This window comes from Camelina sativa, chromosome 5 (assembly GCF_030686135.1).
Source record: "Camelina sativa cultivar CO46 ecotype springtype chromosome 5, ASM3068613v1".
Classification (NCBI taxonomy): Eukaryota; Viridiplantae; Streptophyta; class Magnoliopsida; order Brassicales; family Brassicaceae; genus Camelina; species Camelina sativa.
In genome coordinates this window covers 36,943,920-36,964,462 of record NC_141884.1, presented here as the reverse complement: position 1 = coordinate 36,964,462, position 20,543 = coordinate 36,943,920, and the positions used below count along the sequence as shown (strand labels likewise).

The following is a 20,543-nucleotide window of genomic DNA, read 5'->3' as shown; positions in this document are numbered from 1 at the left end:
TATTGTTTTAAAATAGCTTAATTGGTCATCTCTTTTTGTCTTTTTGCATCTTATTTGTGTCATAATTAATATATGTACGATGTTGATGCTGGTGAATATAAAGTGTAAATATATATAAATACATACGTCTTAAACCAGTGAATATTGTATAGGTTACACCAAGTACCTCGAAAGATATTTAATTATGTCTTAAAAAGTGTGAGATTAAATATATGTTTTCCCTCTCTTGGGTTGATTTTGGAGTAGTTAATTGTATTACAGATCATTAAGCTGATGTATATTTTATTAAAAGTATCATATAAATCTGAAAAAACATGGGTGAATAATGTTGAGCGCAGCTTATTATAGCAAAAACTAATGTACGAGGAGTGGTATTTAGAGTCTTGATAATTAAATACGTCTGCAAGATTTTGCAGAGGGAGGTATGTACTATCATCAGTAATAGTATAGCAACACAGATAAAAGTCATAAAGCCCTAGATCCGGTCCCTTTAATTTAATTCATATATGATTTCACATAAAAATTATTTTGTTAAAAAGTTTGTTTTTTCATTAAATTCCGAAACTATCTTCTTCTTTTTTAAGTTAGTTTAAATATTGAATATAGTTTACTTTTTGGCTTTTTGCATGTCAAACCCATTTAAGTTATTATTTGTTTTTCTTTTTAGATCTCGAGAAAACTCATGCCGAAATGTAGATTAATCATCGAACATGTTGTTCAAATTTTATGTCTGTGTAAAACCTTTTCATTGATTAATTACATAATAGAATAGCTAATAGTAGAATACGTAGACGAGAGCACTCGATACATGGTGTATATACTCCAAAGAAAAGACATAATCTATTCTCACCATTAAAAATTCGTGTCTACTACACCACAACTCATTCATTAACCATTGTAAAAATAAACAATAATAAAATGCAATTTATGGACTGTATACGTCCAACACTCATTAGACTATCTCTCTCTATATATATATCTCTCTATCTCTTAACATCTTAACATGTTTGTTCTATAAATACAAACCTTCCTAACTCATAAGATAAATAACCTTAACTCTACAAAAAGTTTGCTTGTTCTTTCTCCCCCTCTACCTCTCTCTCAAGAGCAGTTTTTCCAATCCATCCGTTAGAGATCATGAACCTTGAAGAGAAACCAACCATGACTTCAAAAGCTTCATCTCAAGCCGAACATCTCTATTACGTCCGCTGTAGCATCTGCAACACCATCCTTGCGGTAACTGACCTAGAGTACATAAGAAGTTATATAAGCATATATATACTTGCATGAACCCCGTATATGTAGATAATATCACATGCATGTGAAGCTATATATTTTTGTTTATGTTATGTACTATTTTCAAAATTTCGAGCTAATTGTAATTTGTAAACCTTATCTACACCCATATATAGGTTGGGATACCATTGAAGAGAATGCTTGACACTGTAACGGTGAAATGCGGCCATTGTGGTAACCTCTCGTTTCTCACCACTAGCCCTCCTCTGCAAGGCCATGTTAGCCTCACTCTTCAGGTACATAGATAACGCTTTCCTTATATATATATATATATAGATATATATGTGTGCTCAAAAGCAATGTATGAAAAAAGTTATACTAAAGTCTACTTTACTCAATTTATCAGATGCAGAGCTTTGGTGGGAGCGAGTATAAGAAGGGAAGCTCTTCTTCTTCCTCTTCCTCTACCTCCAGCGACCAGCCACCATCTCCCACACCACCGTTTGTCGTTAAACGTAATTAAGCACAAGATTAACTATTTTTCTACTTTTTTCTTCTCTAAATTTAATCGCTTTCTATATCTATATATGATAATAAGTTATAACCATTTTTAATATTGCAGCTCCTGAGAAGAAGCAGAGACTTCCATCAGCTTACAACCGCTTCATGAGGTAAACATTATTTGATATATATATTCACTTTTCCAAGATATGAAAATTTCAAATGCATGAATATTATATAAAAATGTACTCTTCGTCTAGTTAATTCTTCTTTTTCATTATTATATAAAAGGGATGAGATTCAACGCATCAAAAGTGCTAATCCGGAAATACCACATCGTGAAGCTTTCAGTGCTGCTGCCAAAAATGTAAGACAATTTATCTCTTTTTTTTGTTACCACTTAAGTACTTAAACCAACCATTGTTTCATTAATATTAGTTGTAAAATGTCACAAACAGTGGGCTAAGTACATACCCAACTCTCCTACTTCCATTACTTCCGGAGGCAACAACATCCATGTAAGCTATACAAACTCAGTCTTTCTTTTAAAAAATCATACAAACATTTTAATGGTTAAAATCTTGTCTCAAATGTTTTGCTTTAGGGCTTGGCGTTCGGTGAGAAGAAGTGATCAAGTCTCTGGGGAAAAAAGTCTAAAAATAACAAACGCATGCACGTGTGCGAGTGGCTACATTACGAGTCGTTGTTATGTATTTTCTTCTTTTGTATGTCATCATGTTGCAGAAAATGATGTTGCCTTAGTTTTATGACTTTACATTTCTGTCTGTCTTAGATTTGAAAGTAACGTTACTTGCTATGTCCCTTTGGACGTTTATGTCTGGTCTTTATTTGTCTTAATCCTATCAAAATCTATCTGCTTATTCTTCTTTCATCAAGGACACTTGTTGTTTTTCCAAGGATTTGCAACTTTCAACATCGTAACTTCGAATTCGAGAATCTCATATGACGTGAGTGTGTACAGACTACAGAACAAAACAAAAGTGAAAGCTCACTTTTTCTCAGCGAATATTCATTACAGATTATATATTCAAAATTGTCTGAACAAATAAAAAGACTGAAACACTGTGTGAAAAAAGAAGAAGGCATAGATATCTGAATCTATGTTTCTTCAGAACATTATGGACTGGTGAATAATAATAAACAAGAACAGTTACAAATTACAATAACACTTGTAACATGATCTGATCTTCATTCATCTAATCCTAATTTATCTCACCAAATTCACAAACTAATCAAACCATGCAAGACTTGTCCTTGTCAAGAACTGTTTCAAGAAACTCGAACCGGTTTCAAAGGAATAAGAATGTTTGCAACCTTTTTGTTAGGAGCCAGTGAAATAAAGTTCATTATATTCTTGCTTCACATCATCACTAAAGTTCCTCTGTTGTTCGATTCTTTGCAGATGTGATGACAGTTGTAGTAGATCAACCGTGGATGATCTTTTTACGGTACATGAACTAGATCCAGCAGGATTGGTCTTGCCAGGATCGATCCATAACCGTTCCATCTGATTATAGTCTACTGGTGAGTGGTTTGGTTGGGTGATTGAGAAAGTTGTGTTTGGAGTTTCAGGGATGTGTTGTTGTTGGGACTGAGCTGACAGAAGAGAGAGAGCACAAGTAGAGCGTGACGCCGACTCATGTAAGTCCCAAATAGAGGATACTTCCGGAGAATAAACCGCTGGTTTAGATTCATAAACCCTGCTGCTGTTTTGCCCAACGGCAGGAAACATGGAGCATGTAGGTTCATCTTTGAAACTCACAAGTCTACTACTAGCACGGTGGTCATGCTCATCCATTACTCTGTATAAGAAAGTACCGGGAAACTCTTCTGGCAAGACCAACGAGAAGTCACTGACTGATGAATTCTCCAGAAACTTGTTGCCTACCACACCTATTGACACACATATATATATAGGCTAAATGGAAGATGGTAAAGTACAGAATGGATTCAAATTTGCTATTTCAATAGGACACTAAATCGAAAGGGGAAGGCAAGAACTGTACCTTGAGAAGTACGAAGAAGCTTATGGCGCTTCCCGGGTAAATAATAGAATGCAGGTTTCCTTCGTCGCTCATTGTGACCGGCTAATCGCCTTCTGCAACTTCTTTTGCCATCATCAAACTCTGAGAGGAAATGAAACCTGACCAGAATAAAAAAAGTAAAAGAAAGAAACAATCATGATCCGTTATATGTTAAAAACATTGAACGAACTACAGAACATGAGACAACTTGAGAGGAGAAAGAACAAAAACCTGCTGCACTGCTGACAAAACCTCTGTTCAAGACCATTAACTATGACCACAGAAGTTTTAGAATGAGTGTCGCAAACTCTATGCCTTTTGTGGTAATCTTTCGAAGAGCTCAGATCCAAATTACAACCATAGACTTGACACAAGGGCTTCTGAGAGCACAGGTTTGAAGCTCGAGGCTTTTTAGCTGGCAGAGCAAAACCACTAGAGGAGGTATCAACATCGTTTCGTAAATCCAAAAAGCTCCTAAGTTTGAAATCTATCCTAGACAATTCCTGACTAGAGAACTTTGAAGACGAAGAAGATTGTTTCTCCTCCTCTTCCTCTTCCTCCACCTCCACGTGCAACAAATTGGAAGGAACCACTTTGCTAATGGAAACAGCACTAAATCCATTGGAATCACCAGCCAAGTCAGAAATCAACACATGATGATGATCATCATCATTCTCCAATCCATTAGAGAGACTCTGTCCAAAATTTCTATTCTCAGCAAAAGAATCAGAAGGTAAAAGAGTTCCATTCCCCAAGAACATACTTCTCCCGTAGCTCCAAGAATCCATCAACAAAGTGTTAGAACACTATATATATCTAATCAGGTTCTGCTTCCTTCAACTACAACTAAGCAATTCAAAACCCTAAAGTATGAAGCTTTCTTCTTAAATTGAGAAAACCCAAGACGACGATTCACAGATTCCTCCACTAGGACCAAAACCCAGATGTAATTGACGAAAATATATTCAAACCCTAGCAAGAAACAAAGATAAAAATCAATACTTTTTTCAGGAAAAATCAAAAACAGAGATCATATAATAAAGACGAAAAAATTGGACTTTTTGCACTTTACCCACTAATGCAATTAAGGTATCTTGGAGAAACAAAAGAGAAGGAACCAAATCGTAAACAGAAGAAGGAAGAATAAACTTACAGATTAGAGAATAAGAGGGAGAGGAACAGAGAAGAACTGTGTATGAGGAGGATGGAGGAAGCAAAGAGAGAGAGAGAGATATAGAGAAAAGTGAAAATGAGGAATCGAAGGGAATAAGGTGAGAGGTGACGTCGAAGCAGATACTGTTTGTATTGTTGGGTCAACATGATTTCCACTAAACCCATCTTCTTCTTCTTCTCCACATCCTCCTCTCTTTTATTTTTTTTTTTCCATTTTTTATTCTTCATTCTGTAAATTTTTCGATTTTGGAAGTGTGTAATATTTGGGTACTGTTGTTGTATTTACTGGCTTCTGAGAGTACAAGGGAGATACGAACGTCTTGAACATACCTGTCTGATTTGGTGCACACAAAAAAAACCTCTCTGATTTATACAAGATCATAAATAAATAAAAATAAATATTTCTCTGAATATTATACCGATTTTTAATTTGTATTATATCACATATGTTTCAAACAACGCCAGTTAATATATTATAATCTCATATTCTCCACCGAGGCCTGGACATAAAATCCGAACCGTATCCGAACCGAAATAAGTGGACTAAAATCGAACTGATATTAAGGAAATAACCGATCGGTTCTTAGCTTTCATTATTTTGGATATCGGATATTATCCGATCCGAACCGATATCCAATAGATATCCGAATATAACCGAAACATATAAGAAATAGTTTGATATTCCGATAAATATGCCTCATATCTTTTATGTATTTGTATGGTTATATGAGAATTTTGTCATTTACTTAATTTTTATTCTTTTTTTTTGTTTTAATACTCCATTAGTATGGTTATTTGGGTACAATAAGATTAAAAAGTATTCGAATAAAACATTGTCCAATAATTTTTTGTTTAATTTTGGTTATCGACAATCATATTTGAACCGATCCAAAATCCGAATTATTCGAACCGAAATCGATCCGAATTTTATAAATACCCGAATGGATATTAGAGTCAATATCCAAATAATCCGAAATCCAAAAAATCCAAACCGAATCCGATCCGATATCCGAACATCCAGCCTACTCCACTCTATCGAATTTAGTTGTTGATAAAATAGTATACTGTTTGAGATATTAATTTATCAACCAATAATACGATAATATCTGTGGATATATAGGAAACTTAAAATTTCAGGAACTGGATTTGGAAATGCTCATTACCAGAAACGTCAACAAAAGAACATAAGTTAAAAACGAACCAAACCCATATTATGGATGATGACATCGACAAATACTCAAACAAAAAAAAGACAATGGTTATATATCAAGACAAAAGCTTTATTATGAGAGAAATAGTTCCATAATCAAGAAAAAAGTAAATTAACCAAAGTAGAGGAAAGATTCGGCGGCTGATAGGATATTAGTTAGACGAACATGAGTAAAATTAGAGGAGGTTGTACGCTTTCGATCATTTGAATCAGTTGCAATTTTTAGTGTTCCTTTGTTTAATATTTGTGTTTTATGTCATTTCATTGTTTCTATCTTATTTGAAAACAATTTGAATTTAAATGTAAAATACTTACAAGAAACAAATATGGCATATCTTGCTCATCAGTGCACGTATTTTCAAAATTAAAAGTTATATATATAGATTACATTGCAACGTTACATCGTCCCAATCGAAAGTTTTATAATTATGGGGTTTAATTCTGACAAACACGTTTTTTGGTTAATTATTTGGTTTGCTGGCGGCTTTGAAATTGTGAAGATAAAATTATTCAACAACATGGGAGAAAAGCGTATCCCCCATTTTATATATAGCAAGTTGGAAACATTATTTTCTTTAGAGTTTATTTAATTAATTTTAAATAAAATCGTTTTTCCATAGAAAAATAATTATCCAAATCAATACATAAGTTAGAAAGAAGAATGTATTGGGGGTTTCCTTAAAAGAAAAAGAAACTTTGGGGTCACGAAAAGAATAAATAAAATAATATGGGAATCATCGAGTTGAGGGAGATTGGTGGTGGAGCGTGAATGGACAAATCCCTTCTGACGCTTCCCAAACCTTTTGCTTTATTACAAAATCAACCCTTTTACTTTTTTTTTTCTTCTTTTCTTTTTCTTAAAATCAGCACTTTTTTATATAATTTTTTTTGGTGGGAGCCAGAGCATATTTTGTTGGCCAACCAACCGCACTCTTTATTCAGGTGATGGAATCTAAGCCAAATATTTCTTATGTAGTTTTAAAGTTTCTATGATTTGATCGTTTCTCAAATTTTGTTAACTTAGGGTCTGATTGGTTCAGACGCACCATTTGCGGTTGTGGTTACAGGAGATTATAGAAGCAGGTGGTTGCGTTTTCAAACGTTATTAAGCGTTTTGAATGACTGATTTAGTGTTTTAAAATGGGTGCGTTTGCGGAAGTTTTACGATTGGTTGACCAGCGGGTGCAATAGCGGTTAAAACATAATAAATGTAATATATAATTATATAAATGTTTTAAAACACCAAAAAAAATTATTAAACTTGATTTATAATTAAAATTTATTAAAAATACTAAAATAATTATTCATAAAACAAATAAATTTCATATTGAAGTGAGAGTTGAGAAGAATTATTGGTGATTAGTTTTAATATTTTTCACAAAAAATCTTATTTTCTTAAATTTCTGATGAAATGTTATACTCCTTCTGTTTCATATTAAGTGTCATTTTAGACTGATTATTTTGTTACAAAATAAGTGTCACTTTATATTTCCAATGTTGATGTTTGGTAAATTTTTCAATTTTATCCCTACTAATTTAATGTATACACCAATAGAAAAAATTGATTAATATATTAATAAGGGGTAAAATAGAAAATTTAATGATTTTCTTAATATGTGTGAGAAACTCTAAAATGACACTTAATATGAAACAGAGGGAGTATTTATTTAGATTTTTTTGAACTTATGTGCGATATGCCATTAAATTTACCTCAAGTTTTTCGGGTTATTGTTAATTAGAATCTTATTTTCTTGTATAACTGTTTATTTTTTAATCTCATCAATCGTATCCATACTTCATTTTTTTTTCTTAATGGATAAAATGGTTAGGTAGAAGATATATATAAAAATTATATCAATATCATTGATTTGTTTTAAGTTTATTTTTAAAAAAAAAAAATCTAACCGCAAACGCTTGCGGGAAGCAGTTTTTGGAATCCAGTGGTTTCAAACGGTTGGAAACGATTGGAAGCGATTGGGAGCAATTTGTGTGATTGGTACCAATTAACACTTTAATGAGAAAAAAAGAGAGTCTAACGTAAATTTTAGACATATATATGATGTGTCAAAGACTCAAAGTTAAAAATAAAATAAACATTGGGCAAAATGTGAAAATAATTACAATTAACGGATATGTATAATTATAATAATACTTTACAGAAAAATATTTACTCAAATAAAAATATTGATTAGGTTCAGAGAAAATCATATATATAAAATTAGAGTTCTGATCTCTCCTTATTGGTCAATTTGATATTTAATATTTTAAAATATAATATTTATTTTAAATTAAAATTAAAATTCAACACATTTAATCATATATATATATATATATATAAATTCATACTTTAATTTCACTAACTACTACTAATTTGTAACTGAAAATTCATACTTTAATTTCACTAATTACTACTAATTTGTAACTAAAATTAAATAAATTGTGAATTGACTATTGTTTTCCTCCATTCATTTTCAATTAAACACACTATCAATTAAAATTGTAACTCCTCTAATTAAATTATTTTAGAAATAACTTCTATCACCACAAATCCTATAAATAACCATTCTCACATACTCCTCCACTATATCTCAAATTCTAAATACTTCTTTTTTATTATTTTATGTTTTTGCATGGGTTGAAAACTCATTGTAAGTGTTTTTTCTTTTTACAACTCATTGTAAGTGTTTAATTATATATTTTGTTGGATATATCTTATATTGTGTTTTCAATTTTATTTCTTTGTTTTATGTATTGTTTCCTCTTTTTTTTTGCCAAAAAAAAAAGAGGGAGGGATACAACACGAGGACTTTCTGGGAGGTCACCCATCCTAGTACTACTCTCGCCCAAGCACGATGGGATCCGGTGCATTAGTGCTGGTATGATCGCATCATTTTCCTTTCTTATTATTTTTAGTTTTAAATTACATTACATATGTATAATAAAATTTTGATGGGTATACAAAAAAAAATCATGCAGATTCTAAAAATTATTAATTTTGATCATTGCACAATAAAATAATCAAACTAAAGAAATCATCTTTATTCTTTATCTAGATATTTGATTATTTCTTACATATTTATTTTATTTGTAAAAGTATGAAATGTTTTAAGAAAATAAACTATTGTAATACAATAATTAAATTAATTTTCTTTAATTCTCTCTAAGCTCTAAAAAATTGTAATACATATTTTTAGTATACTCATCATTATATTTAGTTCTTGTGATCCAACATATAATTATATGAAGCTCTTGATTGCACTTCATATGATTTCATAGGGAATACATTTAATTTCTTACATACAAAATAATTTGGATTTTAATTATTTTACTCTTTAGTTTATGTATTAGTTTATATCATAGTAAATATTCATTTTTACACACACACATATATATATATATATATATATATATATATATATATATTCAATTTGCTCTTTATTGGTCAATTTGCTCTTTATTGGTCAACTCATTTAATCATATACATAATTTCATACTTTAAATTTACTATTTACTACTAAATTGTAACTGAAATTACATAAATTGTGAATTGACTATTGTTTTCCTACATTTATTTTCAATTAAACACACTATCAATTTTAATTGTAACTCCTCTAATTAAATTATTTTAGAAATATAACTTCTATCACTTCAAGTCCTATAAATAATGATTCTCACATCCTCCTCCACCATATGTCAAATTCTAAATATTTTCTTTCTTTTGTTTATGTTTTTTCATGGGTTGAAAATTCATTGTAAGTGTTTAGTTATATACTTAGTTGGTTATATCTTATATTGAGTTTTCAATTTTTTTTTGTTTGTTTTATGTATTGCTTCCTTCCTTCTTTGTTTTCTTATTATTTTAATTTTAAATTACATATGTATAATAAAAATTTGATGGCTATACAAAAAAAACTTATCATGTAGATTCAAAAAAATATTAATTTTGATCATTACACAGTAAGATAATCAAGCTAAAGAAATCATCTATATAGGGAATGTACTTAAACTGATTTGGAATTTTAATTATTTAACTCTTTAGTTTATGTAGCAATGCATATGATTTTATAGGGAATGTATTTAATTTATATAAAAAGTTAAACTGATTTGGATTTTAATTATTCAACTCTTTAGTTTATGTATTAGAACATAAACTGAATTTTTGAATATCATAGTATTTACTCATTTTTATTATGTACAATATACAGTATCTGTTTTACCTTGAATACTAGATTCGGACCCGCACGTACGTGCGGGGATGATTTCAAAACCAAAATTTATTATCATATTTGCAATATATTACGTATTTATATATGAAATTATTAATGTAAACATATTTTTTTAAGAATGTTATTAACATTCATAATCCTATCTCATACTATAAGTTTAGTATTCAATTTATTTTTTATTTGGTTAGACAACAAATGATGAGATTACATTGAAAAAATGGTAAGAAAAAAAGTGATGTATCTATTTGGGACCGAAAACCCGTCTTGTCCCGCCCCAAGAACTATCAAACCGGGCTAAAATATTAAAACTTCTCAAATCAAATGACCTAAATTGTCTACCTGAATAAATCCAACTCTATAGGCTTGCCCATAACAATTTTACTATTTTTCCGTAAAAACCCATAGGAGAAATGTCTGATTCATCACTTTAAAATTTTACAAAGCCCATGGATAACATGTGTTTCAATTAAAAAGAAGTTCCAATATAGATAATTATATGTTAAAAGGATTGAGATAAATTTTTCGTTTTTATATTCTGAAACTATCTAAAGTTTACAAAAAAAAACCCAGTTTTTTTCTACCAATCCGAAGTTGACATGTACAGTTAGTCAGTTACTCAAGTGAGATTTCAGAATTGAATATAGGTACCAAAAAAGAAATTAGTTTATCCAGATTTTTGTCAGATATTTTATAAAGAATATTTGGATAGTATTTTTTCGTTCACTTCTTCCATATTTTTTATATGTCATGGTCCTTTTTCCGCAGATAATTCGAAATTAAGCTCGGAAATCTCGGCTTATTTGAATGTGTTGAGATTGGATTTGATATTCATAATCCTTGTTTCAAAATTTATTACAATTAGTTAGAATATTCTTTCTTCCTTAGTATTTAATTTGCTTACAGGTCTGTTTGGATACACTTGTATCGTATACAGTTCATATATTAATTGTGTATGTTTGGCTCTAAGTTATACATATCCTTATTCTGTTTTTAATGGCATTTCATGTAATAAATAATCTTTAACCTTATGTCTACTTATTTAAAATGCTTTCCTTTTAATAGTATAGATTTTTTTCTGATATGTAATATGTAAGATATATATTAAAGAAATGGGTGAAAGATTATGACGGATTACTCGTATTTTCATTTTTGATATTCTCAAACTCTATAATATATTCAAATACTAATTTTTTATTTCAAAATAATCATCTTAAAGTAGGCACATACCCATTCTGAAGTTGATGCTTACTCAAATTAAAGATTTTGAGAACTGAGGGGGGTGTATTGAAACCATGATTTTGAAGAATTTTATGGGATTTAGAAAATTTGGAATTTTGATAGATTTTAGGGAAGTTGATATGATTTATAGTGAAATTCTTTCAAATCCCACCTAAAACCTTGAGATTTAGATTTCTGTATTTTTAACTAAACAAATCCTCTCAAATCCTCCAAAATCCCTGAAACTTATTAAAATCCAAATCCACAAACCGTTTTGAATAACAGTGGATTTTAAGTAGATTTTTAAATCATCAATTCAATAACAGTGGATTTCCTGAGACTTTTTAAAATCCATAATTGAATAACATAGGATTTGTAAATTTTAGACAAATCATTTAAAATGTTAAGTTGAATACACCCCTCTGAATCTAGCTAGCAAAAATGTTTATACTTTAACTTGTTACCCATTTTTTTACACTATAATGTTTCTTATTTTTTGAATTACACGTGTGTATCTTATACCTGCTATAATTAGTCATGATATTTGAAATAAATAATATGGAGATTTTGAATATATTACACCCATCCCATTTATCATGAATAGTTTCTTAACATTTTTTATTTTTATATATTCAAAAATAGAAATGTATATGGAAATATTTTTCTGATAGATAAAATTAAAATAAAATATTACTATTTAAGTCTTAAATGTGTAAACATTGTTTTGTTTTGTTTTGTTTGATTGACATAATTTAAATAACGAACAAATTAAGTGAAAATAAAACAGATAATGTGAATTTACAATTTCTAATTAGTTTTATAAAATGTATTATTAAACATTTTCATTATGAGACATAAATGTCTACACCTTGTGATATATGTTGTGTTGATGGATACACAAATCTACAATACAGTTACATACTATTCTCTTCTATATCTTAAGACTAAACACCATAAACAATAAAAAAATGACATGAGTACATCATATGAAAAGCCAGATTTAATCGACGGTAAATCTATTTGTAAAAACTTTAGTAAATGGAAAATTGTTTAAATGTTTATAGACAATGGTAATGCTTGTAAATATATAGGATATACGATGACTATATTATGTGTGTATAAATGATCAAATTAACTCATGTACAAAACCTAGATGCATCCTTACACTCTTTAGGTTTAGGTATTATGTATGTCACTTTTTATGTATGTCATCCACTATCTGCAAATACAAAATTCCATATTTAAATATAAATAACAAAATTGTGAACCTACAATAAAATAAAAATAAGACTCACCCCATATAAAATATAGGAGATTAATGATGGACTTTGGTTACATATTCAACATCATCTGCCGTTTTCTTTTCTAAAACCATTGCACACTCGTATTCCAAGCTATGCAGGGTTAATTTTCTCAGTGGCCGATGAAAATATTCTTTTTATGAAACGATTTATGTAGTGTGTGCAACTTTAAGAAGATATATACAGCTCAAAGATAGTTAGGGTTAGTAGGATCAAAATCTCAACAAATAAATACTTAATTGCATATTACTTTATTTCTCAGGCAAAATAAAAGCTGAATTAACAGCATATCTTGATTAAATATCTTTTAATCAGTATTTTAGTGAATCAATAATTCAAATTTTCTTAAAATTTTGGGAGTTTTTGAAACTATCCAAAAATCCAATCAAATATTTGATCAAGGTATGCTGTTAATTTCGGGAGTAGTAAATTATTTAATTGTTTCTTGCAAATATTTTTTCTTTCGTTATCATTTATAGCATTTTGAAATGATACTACAATTAGGGTCGGTTGAAAGGTATATTAGTTAGTATAATTTAAATATTTCATAATTAAGCAAGTAATTAAACTAAGATCATATTCTAAGATACTTTCCGAGATTTTGGTTTTAATTTCCGAGATTATGTTAATTTCCCTTATAAATTAAACACATCTTTATTATTTTAGAAGATATTGTAAGATTGAATTTTACTAATCGATGGACTTAAAGATTATGTTGCTAATTATGTGGTTAGGTTTTAATTGGTTGTTTTAATTCTACTCTAATTATGGGGGTTGATTTATTTAGATTTTATGATAGGTTTTAACTCCTTCCAATTTTTATGTGTTAATGTGTTAAAATCATTTAATATTTGTTCTATCAAACTGTTTGGCTATAAGTATACATATCCTTATTCTTATTTGAGTGGCATTTCATGTAATAATCTCTTAATCTATGTCTACTTATTAAAAATGCTTCTCTTTTAATAGTATAGATTCAATAATATCAAACAAAACTAGGGGCATTTACATAAATACCCTTTTTACTATACCTTTTTGCAAAAATATACAATTTTTGTTGTTCATTTTCAATAATACTCTTTTTAATATACAACATAACTAAATTTTAACCCTAAACTCCAAATACTAAACTCTACCTCCTCAAAACTATATCCTACATCTAAAGTAGAGAATCCAAATCAAAAACAAAAAATTCTAGAAGTTAATTTAACACATTATAATTGTGTGAAAGAGGACAAAAATGAAAATAACCAAAAAATTGGTATTTTTGAAAAGGGGTATCAACAAAATGGTATTTCTAACATTATCTCATAAAGAGGTTTATTATGCAGGCTGAACAATAAAAAATAAAGTATATCTAAAATTTATACTTATTATATATAAAATTTTACACACACACATATATATAGATAGTTTATGTATATTGTTTTGATAAATATGTATGTATAGTTATATTGAAATACTTTATATAATTTGATATTGTAATGATTTGAATAATTAAAAGTTGATTATTGAATTTAGGAAATTTATTTGTTATATATATATATATAAGGAATTTCAAACCTCTTTTCTAATACCACTTTTGAAAACTACGCCTTTTAAAAACTTTATTAAAAATGCCACGAAAAATTGAAATACGTGTAATCTTAGAAAAATATACATAAACTATATATATATATGTGTGTGTAAAATTTTATATATATTTTATAAATACCTTTTAAAAACCTTTCAAAACCTTATAAATTTGACAAAAACAAAACAAAAACTTATAAATATTTGGATTGAGTCTCTAAGTAGTACGTACTATCTAGAAATATCTTATAAATCTTATAAAACTTTATAATTTTGCATATTTAAAAATGGATATTTTTGAAAATGGATAGATGAGAGAAACATTCCTAAAAATATTGGCAAACTTTTTTTTTTTTTTGTCAACCATTGGGCCATAACAGGCCGACCCATTAGTCTAATCCCTACATTCGTAGGGAGCGGGACTCGATACCGGATGTGATGATGCTTTGTATATTAAGAACTTACCTTTGGCCACTGTACTAAGATCATATAACTAATACATCAATCCGCGCATATGCGCGCGGACTTTTACCTTATTAAATTAAAAACTAAAGTACCGTGCTAATTCCAATTTGCAAAGCCAGGTCCATCAAATTTACGTAGCAATATAAAGGCCTGTTTCAAGCCCATTTAACTACGGTCTGTTCAATATCACGTATATTCTTTTTTTTTTCGTAATTTCACGTATATTCTTAAAGGAGAAAAAAAAGAAAAACTAAAAGCAAATATATCTTGAAGTAATAATAGTCGATGTTCAATGTGCACCAAAAAAAGATTAGTAATGAGTTCGACAAAAAAAAAAGGAAAAAAAAGATTATGAATGATTTCTTTTTATCATAGTATTTGATAACAATGGAAAGTTCAGGTTTTTGAACTTTAGATCGAAGACCAGAGTTTGTTTTTGAACTTTAGATCGAAGACCAGAGTTTATTTTTGTTTATAATGACATTGACATCATCAAACACACACAGAACACGAAAACTGAATTAGATATTTTTTAATCCAAACCCAAAAATTTCTTTAGGAAATGATTTGGTTTAAAGTTAAACCGAATGATATAACATTGTTTTTCTACCGAATAACCAAGAAATAACAGGGATTTACTATATATCCAATAAACCAAAACGAAAGTATCATTGTCGATCCAAACTTATTAAAATTTGCAAATATGACAACATATATGACGTAAATTATTATAACTCATCTAACGAAACTCCAAATACTATTTTGTGAGTGTCTTTATTAGCAAGGTTCATAATTATATCATTTTACTTTGCATAATTACCTCAACTTTATGATAATCACATGTTTGGACGTTGGACCCTCCATCCATTATAGGAATTACTTATTAATTTCATATACCCGACTTTTGTCTATATTGGTGACATGTATCATTGTTTCTACCAGCATGAGTATATTATTTTGGTTCCCTTTTTTTGTTTTGTTGCCTGTACGCATGAGCTGATCGTAATACATTAGACCCCCTCCTATCTGCTTAGTATTGGTTTATCATGTATTTTATTCTTTGAAAACTACCTTAAATGTTATAAAATTCTAACAAGTACAAACGTATCTCGCTATTTACATATAGTACAAATCAATTTACAGTGTATGTGAAATGAATACAACGTAACAAGATAAAATTAACTTTTTTTTTAACCTACCTAGTGTATAATTAAAATGAAATTAATTATCTTTCTAAAAAAAAAAAGAGAGACCAAAGTCTAAGTTTCGTTAAATGTATTTCTTATCACTATTTAGTTTTCCTTTTGAAGTCCAAATTTCAATTTCATCAGATTTTTGCTTTTTGAAGTAAGCAACACAATTTCACATGGAAAAGAGTTGTACATCGGCTATCTTATCCATGAACCAGTACATAATAATTATCCTTTGAAAGGCTATATAGTAGTGTTCCAAAATTAAAAAAAGGCTATACATAGATAGTACTCGGTATGCCTTATGCATGCATTAATAGAAATATATCAAAATGCGAAACTCGAAAAGCAACCGCAATCTATGCATGACAAAAGCTTTTGGATATCTCTTTTGTTGTCCTTGATTAGTTTGTTAATTAATACATTTATCTAAAAGCAATATAGTGCTAATCTTTTTTTAAGGATAAATCAATCTTCAAACCAAAACATTAATTATACTTTGTCATTTCTATCGAAGCTCTATGACGCAACTCGTGACAGGACAACAAAAACAAAAACGTCTAGGCATACTAGATTAAGTTATTGATTGCTACTTCTCTTATAATAATATTTTAATGTTTATAATGAGTGATCATGCAAATAGATTCTTCAGCAGTAAATTGTCTGATTTAGGTTCGAAAAAAATTGTTTGGACGTGCTATCCTTATTCTCGGAATAGCGCATACGTTCTCAATTCTCATATTGTTTTTTCGTCTCTAAAATTGTATTTTTCTAGTTAGCCATGTTTATTCTTCGTGTTATTATTAGTTCGACGACTGTTTAATCCATAGTAGAACTCGAATCTTTTATGTTGATCTTTCTACGATCCTGACTAGCTTGCTTGAACATGTAATATTCTATGTATTACTAAATGACAAGGAAACAAAATTGCAAGTGGAGATCGTTGTTGGTCCCAAATATATTTTGTCTGCTTGACTTTTTCTCATGTTATAGATACAACATTTTATTTTGAGAACTAGTGGCGCCATAAGTTTTAAGACTCGTAACCGACGACAACAAAAAATGGAGTTATAACTAACCAACAAATGTAAAGGAAAAAAAACAACCAGCAAAAAACTTAACCGGCTGGTGAAACTTTGTTTATTGGTCCCATGCCATGCCATCTAATATTTCTGGTTCTCATTTCTCAATGCTAGCTTTGATTATGTTACCTTTATCAACGCTTTATATGGTCCTTTACATATATATAGATCAATTTTTTCCGGTCGGTGAATGTTACTCAATTATATATATATGTAACTATGTAAGTGACAAATTCTCATTTCTACTGAAATAAAAATGGTTTACCACGTACTCTGATATTAACATATTAACAACATTGTACAAAAAAAATTTTACAAGGAAAAAAACGTAAAGATATGGAAACAAAATCCATGTGATAGACAAGAAAAAATTAGGAATTTTATCAAGTCTATCCTCAAATCTCAAACAAAACAAAAAAAAAATACTATTAAAGCATCCACAATCAAACCCAAGAAATCAAAAAGAATTACATATATAACTGAAGCAATCAGACAAGAACAAATCGAGAAAAAACAAACAATTTGTTTTATGGGTGTTATTACCAAGATCTGATGGAGTTGATGACGCTCAAGAGAGTTTGAGTTATATATGAGTGTTGTTGATGTTAGCTACATTGGTAGTCTCGTAGACTGGCAAGCCTCCACGAGACAACTCGTAGTTTTGCAACTCGAAGAGATCAGAACTTGAATCACTCTCCATTCCATCATCATATCCCTCTCTCTTTATTCTCCGATCATCATCTTCATCATCAGCCCAATTGCTCTGGTTCTCCGAGAGGCTCTCCATCACCTTGAGTTTCTCGTCCAGCCACGCGTAGTCTTTGTGGGTCTTCTTTTCCTCTTCTCCCACTTGTTTGGTAGCAGAAGTGTAATTCAAGAACTGCTTATAGTTCTTGGTGGGGGTGTTCAAATAAGGAGGAGGAGTTCTGAAACCTGAGCTTGATGACGAAATTAGAGATTTTGATGATGATGATGTCGTGGTGGTAGTGGTGGTGGTTGAATTAGATCTGCTTGAGCTCAAGAAATGGCTTATACTGCTTCTTCTCCTCCTCTTCATCCATCCTGCTCCGGTGACTTCCTCTTCCACTTCGGGATCTGTTGGCTTCGACTTTGACTTGGACTTGTTCTTCTTTGAACCTGATTGATGGAACAGAGAGTTCAAGAAGCTGGCGATTTTACCACCTGGTGAGCTAGGTTGCTTGTGTCTCACGTTACTAAGTCTCTCCTTGATTGTTGTAACTTCATGATGATCTTGGTGAAGATGGTGCACCTGTTCAGAACATCTGATCGGCAAATCTAAGCTGATTCTTCTTCCTCCTCCTAATATTCCCCATTTCCTACGATTCTCCTCTCTTGCCGCGTTATAGCCATACTTTTGTGTGTTTCTATGGTCGCCGGAGGAGGCTTCGTTGTAGCCGGAGAAGTACACAGCGGCCTCAAACACGTCAAGCTCGCCAGAGTTGCGCTTGTGGGTCAAAGATATTCTCCTGGGAAGCTTATCTGGCTCTGCTGATGAGATCCCTTTCATTGACATAATTATCTTTTAGGGTTTGAGAATCAGATACTTGGATGATCCAAGAGTCTCTTTCTATGCTTGATTTGCGGGGAATGAGGAACAAGTTGATATGGGATGATATAATGAATATAATGTGTTTAGGTTTATATAACAATTGATGGTGATATGTAACTCCATCATTAAATAAATTAAGGTCGTAGTATGTGAATATACGGGTCGTAAACGTATCATGCGATACTCATACGTTGATTTTAGTGGATTACGATAGTTTATTATAATACTATTAATTTGGGATTAAAATGTTTGGAGAGACACAAGTCATAAGAGTTTGTGTGACCCACTAAATGCGTGGGTGAAGAACTTAATTGAAGGAGAAAGGTGGGCTCATTTGATTTTATGAGCTTTCTGATAAGGTGTAGGAAATTAATTGATTGTATTTATGATAATGTGGGGCTATCGTCTCTTGTTGCCTTGGATTCCAATTTCGAGTCTTCTTTTATTTTCGGATTTAATTTTGTCGTTCATTTTTAAAAATCTTTATGTACATCAAACCATACACAACCCATGATTCCATTAAATTTTTATAGATGAATGCATACATACATATGTATTATGTACACTAATTTGTTACATATGAAGAAATATTACTTGGTTGAATGGCGAGTAGGGATGTACATTTTTGTGTTCCATAAACGTTAGGCAAAAGCACTTTGCATTGCCATTGACACAATGTGCAAAACATGAAAGATACCCAATTAAATTATGTAATACGCAAACACAACTTTTTTTTTGTCAACTCAGCTCAAACGAGCCAATTTGGGGAAAAATTGTTTACAAACAAAAAGCATTTGGCGTGCCAAAGTGTTCACCTTAACATTAAAATTACGAAAAACATAAACCAAAGAAAAAGAAGAAAACTCCTCCCTGTCAAGCTTTATATCGTCTAAGTACGTTGCGAAGGCCGGCCATTCGTGAGGAGAAGATACCATCTTCACCAAGTCAGAATAGTCTGTAAAGAAAGCCACGTCCCAGAAATCATGGCCAATCATGCACCGCATGGCCCAAATGAAAGTTTCAACTTCAGCGTGTAGCGGAGATAGACTGCATTTGTAGTTGGTAGCTCCGAGAAACGGGGACGCTCTCTGCAAAGAAGTACAACATCATCATGCACCTGCAAAACTATCAGACTCTTTCCAAGAACCATCAAGGAAGCACCTATAACCGGAATAAACAAAAGGAAGAGGAGGACTGCGTCCCTGGGGCCTAGAAGAAGGGACCAGAGGAGAGGAGGAACACTCCACCTTCACCACGTCCTCCTGTGCTTGTAGCCAGGAGGTCGCTTCCCCTTCCGCCAGGCGCACAACCTCATCAGGTTGTTCCACTTGGTTCTCAAAGACCCTAACATTCCTCGCTTTCCAAATATACCACATAAGCCAAAGAAAAGTCACAACCTGTGAACCCAGATACTTATGCCCCAGAAAATGATCTACATTAGTGAATATACATTCCATCGGGAAAATTTGAGGACCCACAGGGACATGGGCATAAGCCCAGACCTGGCGTGCCGGTGGACATACAAAGATTGCGTGGTTGATAGTTTCCTCCTCAGCCCCGCATCTCGGACAACCAACATCACAAACAATCCCCCGCCTTTTCAATTTTACCGAAACCGAAATACATCCTCTCAAAACTTGCCACATAAAGTGTTTAATCTTCAGCGGACAACGAACCTGCCAAACCCCTGCAAGGAGGGGAGTAATATCCGGACCAGACCCAAAAGCCTGGAAGGAATTAGGAGCACTGATACG

The 20,543-nt window shown here is 31.0% G+C and overlaps 2 protein-coding genes and 1 pseudogene across 4 annotated transcripts; 1 reads left to right on the top strand and 2 right to left on the bottom strand.

The window, feature by feature from the left end:
* The first annotated feature begins 848 nt into the window (after positions 1–848).
* Positions 849–2,633, top strand: LOC104787973 (protein CRABS CLAW). Its single transcript, XM_010513640.2, has 7 exons — positions 849–1,236; positions 1,413–1,532; positions 1,643–1,751; positions 1,859–1,907; positions 2,029–2,104; positions 2,196–2,255; positions 2,342–2,633. The coding sequence occupies exons 1-7, from the start codon at positions 1,138–1,140 to the stop codon at positions 2,366–2,368; spliced, it is 540 nt and encodes a 179-aa protein (XP_010511942.2). The 5' UTR covers positions 849–1,137; the 3' UTR covers positions 2,369–2,633.
* Positions 2,634–2,737: 104 nt separating this feature from the next.
* Positions 2,738–5,399, bottom strand: LOC104787972 (squamosa promoter-binding-like protein 6). Of its 2 annotated transcripts, none has more exons than XM_010513638.3 (4): positions 4,936–5,399; positions 4,014–4,754; positions 3,765–3,901; positions 2,738–3,651 (listed from the first exon to the last, which is right to left on the bottom strand). In XM_010513638.3, exons 2-4 carry the CDS (start codon positions 4,568–4,570, stop codon positions 3,080–3,082), a joined length of 1,266 nt encoding a protein of 421 aa, XP_010511940.2. In that variant the 5' UTR covers positions 4,571–4,754; positions 4,936–5,399; the 3' UTR covers positions 2,738–3,079. The 2 variants fall into 2 exon arrangements, with proteins under 2 accessions (XP_010511940.2, XP_010511941.2); XM_010513639.3 differs by having other exon boundaries at positions 4,855–5,124.
* A 12,059-nt stretch (positions 5,400–17,458) lies between these two features.
* On the bottom strand, positions 17,459–19,201 carry LOC104787971 (protein BIG GRAIN 1-like E pseudogene; annotated as a pseudogene). Its single transcript, XR_015557829.1, has one exon. The product of XR_015557829.1 is annotated as a protein BIG GRAIN 1-like E pseudogene (transcript).
* Positions 19,202–20,543: the final 1,342 nt, after the last annotated feature.